This window comes from Bombus impatiens, unplaced genomic scaffold (genome assembly GCF_000188095.3).
Source record: "Bombus impatiens unplaced genomic scaffold, BIMP_2.2 scf_0517, whole genome shotgun sequence".
Taxonomy (NCBI): Eukaryota; Metazoa; Arthropoda; class Insecta; order Hymenoptera; family Apidae; genus Bombus; species Bombus impatiens.
The window spans coordinates 251,560-262,428 of record NT_176936.1 but is presented as its reverse complement, the minus strand read 5'-3'; the positions used below and the strand labels follow the sequence as shown (position 1 = coordinate 262,428).

The 10,869-nt window shown below is 41.1% G+C and overlaps 1 protein-coding gene across 1 annotated transcript in view; it reads right to left on the bottom strand.

Annotated features, from left to right (window-relative positions):
- Positions 1-2,803: 2,803 nt before the first annotated feature.
- LOC100746267 overlaps positions 2,804-10,869 on the bottom strand; it is a 166,089-nt gene continuing 158,023 nt past the window's right edge. The window contains exon 14 of the mRNA XM_012388085.3: positions 2,804-9,800. Within this exon, the coding sequence (XP_012243508.1) occupies positions 7,604-9,800 (2,197 nt within the window). The 3' untranslated portion in view covers positions 2,804-7,603. The remainder of the gene's footprint in view (positions 9,801-10,869) is intronic.

The window sequence follows — 10,869 nt, the reverse complement described above, 5'->3', positions numbered from 1 at the left end:
ATTCTTTCAATTGATCCTAAAGTTCCTTACGAATGACACTTTGCTTTTTCAGTTCTTCGGAAGTTTCGTTTCGCTTTCAATCATTATATCTGTTAAAAATGAATTTGACGCTAAGATCACTTACAATCAAAGTAGGAAACTTGTACCGAAGGGATCGAGAAAGATACTCAATGATCCGTTTACTTTACAAAGATCATTCAAGTAGCCAGAATTGAAAAAATCGCTATAAAGCTTACCTTTCTCAAAATTGCCATTCGTCCGAATCGCAATAAACAATGGAGCCGACGTTAATCGGATTGCAATACCTCTGGTAATTGCCAGGCGAGTCCCCGCCTCCGATTTCTACGAAAATCAAATCTCTCACGGTATAACACAATTTTCATCGATCGATTCGCAGATCCGTGACTCTATTTTCTCTAACGATGCTTCCTCCGGAACGAGTCTTGTTTTGAAAAATCGGCGAGCTAATTAAATGCTCTGTAATAATGATAGGGATGTCTCATCGACTACACTGGTCGCCACGTCGATCCGGAACACATCCACCGGTGGCCGTAAATAAAAGGGACAGGGCTATGCGAATGATAATTAACTACTTGACAAATACGCTCGGCTTTGGTGCATTCCATACGCCAAAAACCTGGATACAGAATTTGATGGTTCAAAGTAAAGCAAATAGCGGCGTGCAACAGCGGTAAGGCAATTCGACGTGTACCACACGTAATGAACACGTTATAGGCCTGCTGGATATCACGGTTACGAAACTGCGTCGATTAATACGACAGCGCTAATCACCGATTTTCACTGATCCGTCAATATCCGTGATTTTGTTGGTTCATTCTTGCCGTTTGGGTCTTTCGTTTTTAGTCACTCTTCACAGCGAAAGGGATCAAACGTCGTTACACGAGCGTACCTGTCGTTTACAGCGTGCAAAACTCGAGGGATTTAATCACGCTGCGAATTTTTGCTCATTTTCGCTCGTATCGTGTTAGTCCAGCGTCAAAAAGTTTATGTCTGAGAAAAATGTTAAAACATCGCGAGTACGCTGGATCTTTCTTGTTTCGGGTAGTCTTAATTAAAAATTCGAAGGGCTCGTAGCAGGTGATTTTAATAGAAATTTCCGTCTTATAATAAAATATAACCCGTATAATATGATCATTCAGTTCGTCGACAATTTGTTACGTTCCGATAATTAATCTCCCGTTCGTTCATTCGAATAATCGATTCGTTTCATCTTTCAGGAATACCGTGGAAAATACACGAAAGTTTTGATGGATCGATGAACAAAAAAGTTTCTCAGGTTGACACCTGTTTTTAGAAACTCAGGTGTATTCCATTTTACAACGTGGTTTGTAGTCTAGTACGATGGAGAAAATTTTTCCCGTGGTAGCTGGAATCAATCAGCCGATCGGTTGGCGGAGTACAATTTCGCGTATTTGCCTATTCCTCCAGGCGAAAGTGAAACAAATGTATTCCCCGTGTTTAATCATCTGGCCCGTTGTCTCCCTCTTCCCGACGTCAGCACCCATTGAGTTACCGGCTTAATCGTTACAATTCCCCGGAGGTCGAAAAAAAAAAGTAAATTAGGCTACTTTTGCAGCCAGATTTACGCCTGATTCACCAGACTGAATGCAATGTTTGTGAATAGTTCGTGAAACGGTACACACGTGTTTAACCCTTTCGCTCTATGGAGAATTGTTTGCCAGCGAGTGACGGAAAATCGATAACCCTTATCTAGAAACAATCGTGCGGGAATGGGGAATTTGATATGAATGTGAGTAGCGAATGATCGTATGTTAGAGATGCTAGGTTGGACTAATTATTTCAGATTAGGATCCGAGAGAATGTTGACTGAATATTAACTGAATATTAACCTGTAAAACATATCATCTTTTAATTAGGTGCTTTTATGATCACGGAATTGAAAGTTGATAACGATATATCGTTGCCTATTGAGTCTGTATTGATGTACAGGTGGTCAAATACTTTCGTGAAGTTGGTGTTTTGTTTGTAAGTATTCATATACTTTCATAAGCCATCATATTTGTATATACATATGTATAGGAATTATTATGTTCAGGAGATTTTCTCTCTGATTTTTAGATATACATTTTCCTTTTTACTTTCGTGAAAATAAATTACGTCTAACAGTCTTAACTGTACGATATTGCGGTACAAAAATACCTACCTGCTGATCTCACCTATGAGATTATTGCGTCGAAACGATAAGCTTCCTTCTTCGTGATTGGAAAGCAGGATACGTTTCGTTGAACAATATTGCTGACGTGTCGCAAACTAACCACGTAAAATCGTTAAATGAAAAAGAATGTGCACCCGATAAGGAAAATAGATCGCGAATTCATATCGTCGAATCAAATTTTTATTGTTAAAATAAAATCGTAATTCAAAGATACCTACCGTGCGAAACACTGATAAAAAATATGCACATATTAGTCGTTTTCCAAACGAATCGTTTGCAATCGCCATGAGTTACTCGTTGACATTAAAAAATGAATCGAATACGATAATTTATTGAATACTAGGAATATTTTGTCGTGACACTCCAAAAATAATGTAAAATAGTGGCAGGGTTGCATTGAAATAAATAATCGTACACAATGGTTGCACAAAAAACGTTAATATAATAACAATAATATATATATATATAACGTATATGCATGTATACATGGTTCTTATTAACAATTTCATCATTTTGTTTTCCCTAGACTACCCAAAAATGTCACCGAAGGTGACCAGTCGAACCCGTCTCGTTCCTCCGTTTGGAAATCATCCCTCGAACTCGTAATTTTTTTCGCGAAACGAGCCGGCTTCGTGAAATTTCCCCTAACCATCCGGCACTTTCGCCGGTATATGCGTATTTATAATATATTAACATCTTCTTTCTCTTCTTGGACTCGCACGTTTATCGCATAGCTTATCTAACGCAATTACAAAAAAAGTTTCCCTAAACCTTTTATTCCTTCTTATATTCGTATCTCCATCGGAAACTATATAATTTACATCAGAGATCCCGAAATCGATGTAGGATAGGCGCATCCCATCCTAATGGAATCGCGAAAGGTTCTTCTAACAACGTTTTCTACGATTCAGGGAATAGTTATAGCCTTAGAATTTGATTATTATCGTTCAAAGTGCATTTCACCAGGTTCGATTAATTGATGATGGTGGGGAGAGAGAGACGGTGCAAACATTTAGATAAAACGGGCTGCGTTTCGAAGGACCAATCTCGAGATCCCTGTTCTAAGATTATTACGTCTCTTCTTCTCTCTGTCCACGCGACAGAGAGTGACTATATTTTGTCAAAGTGGAAGAACGATAATACGTATGCATGTCCGTGGATGTGTGATATAGTATGTACAATTACGTGTGACGAAAATCAGGGCACCTAGGAATGACCGTGTTCTATTCGTTATCACTTAAGTTTCCCATTGCTGGAATGTAGAAAGATTCGAAGTGTTCTTATAGGGGTTGATCGATGCTTTACGACTGTCGTATCTTGTTTGATGAACTCGAAAGCTTTTCGACTCCCTGGAAACTCTTCGGAAATGGGAAAACATCAGAATGCCTGGCAGTGTACGGCGATAAAATTCGCAGTAAAAGTTTTCTATCGATACGGGACGATCTTTCGATTTCTGCTCTCCCCGACAATGGCGTCTTTTGGGTATCTCTATTTGCTAGATATTTTCGTGTCTTTTCCCTGTTTTCTCGTTTCAAAACGGTCCAAAATTATCGCGCGATCTACTCCGTTGCAATAATATAAAACGTATCGGCTCAAACGCAACTACGTATACTTATCACAAGTTTAACTTGCTAATTCAAAAACGAATATATTTACAGATTATTATATATCGGTGAATAAAGGTCAATACCTAAAGTTTAACGACAGAAAATATCATGGGAAATCTGTCAGAATAAAATTTCCAGAACTTTAAGAATCGAAATCATGCGTATATGTCTAAGTAGAAATACTTGTATAGTTTAATATAGATAGGCAGTTAGAATAGCTGTTTCACGTAAGTACAAACGAACGACGATATATCCTTTGAAGAAACAATTTCATATACACTCTGTTCAAAATAAACGAATAATAGTATTTACGACTGCAATAATGGCTAAATAACAGAGCTGCTTGCAAAATTCTACAACTACGAAACTCCAAGTGTCTTTTGAGCCTTTCAGCTTAAAAATTCGTACCTCACGTCGCCAAGTATATTTCCTCGGGACAAACCTATCGTACTATATTAATCGAAGTAATCATACGTCATAATATCTGTCGGATAAATGTTTGTATCGGAATGGAACGAATGTATACGACGGTAAGTATCGTTGTTCTCGATGGTTGGGACTCGTGGAACAAACACGAGAGCCGAGAGAACGGAAATAAGAATGAAAGGGTACAGAATGGGGCTCGGGACGCGGAAGCGGACGATGAGCTAACAAAAGTCGAAACTCGAAAGCACGCTTCCTCTTCTCAACGACACACGATCTCACGCACGCAACGGCAATAGGAAGAAGCAGAGCTTGTGCTCGGTTCTCTTTCGTCGGGGTTTATTTTCACAGGCAAGCAAGGTTGAAGAAGCGGCGACAGTCACCGCAGGAGAAAAAGCTTCGCGACGCGGAAGCGCGCGAGCCGCGGTGGACAAGAGTCGAGGGCGTGAGAAGGAAAGGGAGATGGAGGAAAAAAAATGAGGAGTGAAATTTTACGAGCCTTAACCCGTGCGGGCATGAACGTAAAGCAGCTTTACGACGTCTAGAATGAAAGTTTCATTCCGTGACGGCGCGACGGAGTCGTCGAAGTAGAGGAAGCGGCATCGGGGATTAACTTGCCCGGAAACAAACTGCCGTTACTGGCGCGAGTGTATCGAGGGCCCGATAAAAATAACGAATAGTTGCGTACGAATCGATTTTCGACCGAGGTTGGGGAAGGAGTGGTAACAAGCCGGGACGCGCGAAATACAGGTTGTAGGTAAAGAATATAGGACAGAAAAAATACACATAAGGAATGTAAATAACTTTTAAAACGCAACTACCTTACAAAAGTAATTAATATTTCTCGAAACGAATGGCGGAAATATTTTTGAAGATAAAATACAGAAGATAAATGACGATCGTCTTACCTGGACGAAGTTGACATTTTTATGGTCCTTTTTAGTCGGAGGACTATTCTTCAATCCTCTATGATGCGTAAAAAATGCTCATATTTATGAGAGAATGCTCTTAAAGCTTGATATATAAAAAATTTATCGTTATTGATCGCATAATGGTCCCTAATCATCCTATGATCATCAGTCCGTGTTATAAGCATTCGATAAATTGACAGATCGAATCGCAATGAAAAATCTCTGAATGTATGTCACGAGCTGAAGAATTTTCAGAAAAAAGCTGACTGAATGAATTTCAATCGTACGAAGCGAAGGAATCGCTTCGTGAATCTATCTCTTCGCTCTTCGAAAGGATAGTCATAGAGGATTAAAGTCAGACGTGTTCGTTGGACGGACATCCACGCCGCGAAAAAAAGAATCTACGAAGCAGTCGCTTCAGAAGTTTTTTCATGAAAGGAACTGTTGTCCCTCGAACAGAGGGGCACCGCCTTTGTCGGTACATCTAACATCATACGAGGAAAGTAATCTAGATGAAGAGTTTATCTCATGACAACGCTGGCGCCGAGCGATCGTTCGTCTTCGTTTTGCGTAGTTTTACCGTTGCAAATATGTTTGTCCTGGAAGAATCGAATAATCAAAGGAAATTTTATCAGTCGCATTGTTCGCGCTGTTGTTCGATCGTTAAAAGTTTGATCGATAAAATGGTACAATATATAATCCAAACAGTTCTTGAATGAAAATTTAAGAATTTCTAGCAGAAGTAGGAAGTTAAATAAATTCTTTTTTAAGCTAGAAAGATCGAACTGTCTGGGACTTTGGAAGCGTACTGTGAAATCACTTTCACAACGCGCTTCCAAGCGATTGCTTCACAAATTTAACAGTGCTATTTTCGTTATTTTATACGGCAATCAGAAGGAGAAACTGTAGAAAACATTCGAAAAATCTGCAGATTGCTGGCGATAAACTTGTATCACGGTATTATGGAAAAACAAAGAGCAACGTACAGCGATATTGTCCATACATTGACACGATATTTCATGCGAAGCGCAAACACAAAACTAAATGTGAACATTCTTTGGTGTATCGCACGAACAACACACCTTTTAGCATACATATTTCATCAATTGGTAACGGCGAGGTGCGATGAAAGAAGATACGAGGTGCACAAACGAATTCTTCGAGCTACGAAAAAATGAACGAAACACACACGTTGAAATATTTTTACGAAGATTCTTAAAATTGCGAGAAAATGTTTGGATGCGTTGATATACGACCACACCAGACTGTGACATAACTTTTGCTAAAAATACGTAAAACAGCGGACGTAGTAAACATCTTTCACGATATATCAAAATGAAACACCGTGGGAATGAAATTGAATTCAATTGAATGTTGCAACAGCGTACCGCATGTCAAATCGTTTCAACGGGAACCAGAAACTAATTTACACGGGTAATGAACGAATACGTGGACATAAAGTTTCAAACTCGAATCGTCATGTTATTAATGCAGAAACTAGTTTACACAGTCATTTTTAAGCGCAGCGTGGCAACCGGCAATTATTTATGCGTTCGTTGGTCATTGACAGGAACGATTTATGGAAATTGACAGATTAATTCCGATCGTTCGAACGTATTATACATTTTTAAAACTTCTTTACTCGTGTTTCAGCTAAAGAATTACCAGAGCGTGAATGAACATATAGATTCTTTTAAAAATTCTTTGATTCTGGATTTGCTACTTATATTTTTTGTGAACTCGGCGTGAAACTTATCCGACATGTATATCAAATTATTTCGAGACTTTAATAATTTATGAGACTCTACAAGAATTTACAAGAGTAAAATATCATCGAATCATTGCAGTGTTCTGCAACGATGGATCCAACAAGAGTTACGATTGAAACATCATCCGTAACATTGTTTTCTCCATCGCGGTCACAAACTGCTTGACAATCGCGTGTAAAATCGTTGGTCGCATTTCGATTTACTTTATGCGCTCGCTTAACGTCAACACGTTGATTTCATCATAAACAAGCGTCGACGAAAGCAGAATAAAACAGTATAACTATGCTTGCAAACATAAAAACAGGCTTCAACGTTTCAAGAAGCAATGGGAATAGCGCTACGTGGAAGACTTGCGAACGGTCATTCGTGGTGCAAATCGGGTATACGAGGGTGGAGATGATAATAAAATTGGAATGCGATGACAAACTTAAAAACGAGCGATCTTTTAAGAACGAAATTATTAAACGAATCGTATCTTAACTATCTCTTCCACAACTGGCTCGTCCAATTCGAAATCGGTTTCGTTTCTCTCGGGTCTTGAAATGGTGCAAAGACTTGATTCGTTTTCAGAACTTTGTTGAACGGTATAACGTTAATAAATTTTCAAACGTGATGAACTCTTTCATGGAGACCGCTAGGGACTCAAACAATGATACCGATTCGGAGGATCCGAACGAAGAAGAGAGTTTAATAGATTTATTGCTGTTTCTTCTTCTTCTTCTTGTTGACGGAGGCGTCCACTCCCCAAAGATCGTACCACGGTCCACAAGTATTTTTATCTCTTTCTCGGTCGGAATCCCTACGGAGTTTAGTCCTGGGAAGAAGAGTCTTCTCCGCCACTGTTTGATCCTTTACTACGATGCAACTGTACGTGGACTCTTCGTCGGACGCCTCTGTTTCGCTGAAGTTCTGCGTCAATCCATCTTCGTCGTCCGTGTACTTTTTCCTCCTTTCGTTCCTCTTGGCCTCGTTATTTTCCTTCAATTCGGCCACGATCATGTTACGCTTAGCTTCCAGGCTACGTTTTCGCTCCTTCTCGATTATGGCTTTCCGCGAGACGTTCCCCATAAAGTAAGACCTCTCCTCTTGATGCATTCGATACTCGGACCTCTCGACAGTCTTTGGTCTTTCCGCCGGCGTAGGAAAATCCTCAAAGTAATCGGATTTTTCGGGCACGTGAATTCTTTCCGCAGGTTTTGGTTCTTCGTGCTGCGAATCGTTGGTAATGGTCACGTCGCTGTTCCTTTTTTCCAAACTTTGCCGAGAGTTGGGGCTATCACTTGGATTCTGCTTGCTGGTATCGTCTGAATTCGCGTCATCTTTCGCTTCTTTCTTAATCATTTTCGGAATATCGACCAATGATCTGTGCTGCCAAAGTGCCATACCCTCAAGAACGTCGGAATCTCTCCTGAACCTCCAGAAGGACTTTGTTCTTTTCACGAGTTTCGGACTCTTGGAGTCGACGTCGAAAGCTCTACCTGTCTGTATCAAATGCCCTACAGCGGTCGTCTGTCTTGGGAGCAGCGGTTTGCGATTATCGTCCTTCAACGTGTTATTATTCGTATCGTTCTTCTCCAAGATTTGCTGCCCGTTCCTCTGGAACTTCTGAAGATTACTCTGACCAAGATTCTGATAGCCGTGCCTCTCGATCACCTTCGTCCTTTCCAGCTTCGTCTCAAAGTTCGACTCGTATCCGCGCTCTTTATCTACTGACACGTTTTCTCTGACGTATCTGGTCTCGCCATAGATCGCCTCCTCTTTGTCGGAAAATCTACGCTCTCGATAAAGGTTACGGGGGTCCGTTGGCCTCTCAGGAGCTTCTTCGGAAGGCGGTCTCGGTCTCTCGAAGCGGCGACTCGACGCTCGCTCGATATTCCTATTTCTATCGGGATTCTTCTCGAAAGTCCTTTCTCTTTCGTAAGTAGAGGTCTTCTGGGCCGCACTGGGCGACTTATCCAAGTATCGTTCCCTTTCTCGCTCGAACCTCTGCGGCCCGCGACTCCTATCGCAGTCGTTATACCTCTCGTACGGCGGTGGAGGTTGCTTCTCCTCTCTACGCTCTAAACTTCTATAATCGTTCCTTCGCTCTATAAACTTTGGTGGGCTATGCTCCCGAGCATACTTTTGCGCGGTTTGCTCTAGTTTCTGCGCGATATGTTCCACCTTCCTGCCAGTCTCCGGGATCGTGATAGTACTCTCGTCGTCGGTGCCCGAGGACGAGGCCGACGATGTCTTCTCGTTTTCGTATTTTGATTCTTCCTGAGCAACCGGATGATATCCGCGACGAGAGCTGCGCTCCTGACCATCAGTTCTGTCCCCGTAATACTTCTTACCGTCGTACTTCTGGTAATCGATCCTGCCAACGTAGGTATCGTCCTCCTCCTCCTCCAGTTCGATCTCGTCCTCCTCCGTCTCATCGTGTTCCTTCACTCTTTTCGATTCTCGACGATCCTGTTCCATTTGCTCGTTATTCCTTCTTGTGGACTTTCTCGATGGTTCTTCGTTGCTCATAACCTTGCTTTTGTGATTGGAATTACCGCGACCGCGATTATCGTACTCGTTTTTCTGCGATCTTTCTTGGCTCTTCTTTCCTGATTTTCTTGTCGGCCCATTCTCCATCGCACCACGGTCAGAGAAGTCCCTTCCATTTTTGCGCTCCTGAGTGTCGTAATGACGATTCTGGTACCTTGTCTCGCCGTTCTCGTTGCCTTGATTCGCGTTCGCCTCCGCCCAAATGTCCATCGCGGTTCTGTAAAGATGCCAACTCTTCTCGTCCCTAGGTATCGTCTTCCAGGAATCGTTTTCCCAGTCCTTGTTGTTGGGCTTGTCGTCCTTCTGGTGTTGCTTCACCGCTTCGGTTATTCTATCGGCACGCGGCTTTCTTCGTCGTTGTCTGCGTTTTCGTGCGGGCTCGGGATGAGTAAAAAAAAAGAAGAGAAGGGAAGAGAGAAAGAGAGAAAGAGAGAAAGATAGAAAGAAAAAAGAAGAGATGATACAGAGAATAGAGAAGAAAGACGAAGAAGAAAGAAAAGAGAGCGGAATAGTGCAGCATATGGAGAAAGAACCAAGAGCCAAGTACGTGGGTAGGATTAGTTATGCGGTTGTTGAGCTGTGTGGTCGCGGATATTGCGATATGCGAGGATGGGGAATATGGCTGCTGGCATCGTAGGAGCCCGGAGAGGTGAATGAGCCACCACCACGCCGTATTTTATTTCCATCGACCACGATAACGCATGCGGAATCTACAAATCAGGAGAGAAAACAACATCGTGACTCTGAAAACAAGCCTACAGGTTCGGTATCGAATGGATATTGGGTGTGATCACGTCTTTTTATTACTTTCTTTCTTTTTCTTTTCTGGAGAAGAGGTGTAAAATGATGAACGATACAATTGCTGATAAGAAATCTACGTCTCCTTTTTGTCGATTTTTCAAATTTTAGTCATCTTTTTTCCAATGTTACGCGAATCTTTTGAACTCGAAGTACAGATCTGCTTTCAAATCGTTCATTCCTTTTGCAATGGTACGCATCCATATCTACGCTGGATATAATAAAAATAGTAGGAATAACTAATGACGAAAAAATGAGAATTTATTTGTAAAGATCGTGAACGTAATTCAGGAGCAAAGGACTAGGCATATCTTTAAATGAGGAATATGTAAAACTGGGAAAGTCTATGAACTATATACGCATGCACGCAATATAATATACATGTATTATCGAATTTTTATGGAAATGTCGAGAGATGAATAAGAAATATTTAATGGAAGGGGGACGTTAGATTTCGTAAACAAAAGCTACGTTTCTACAATGTAATTCTATCTTTGTACATTTCGTTAGAGAAAAGATACCGGGAAGACCAAAATAATAAAATTGATATTAAAATGAGAGCGGGAATAAAATACAAAGCTCCGAAGTTGACGAATCACAGGCAGAAGCGTTTCTACAGGTTTACCAAACAA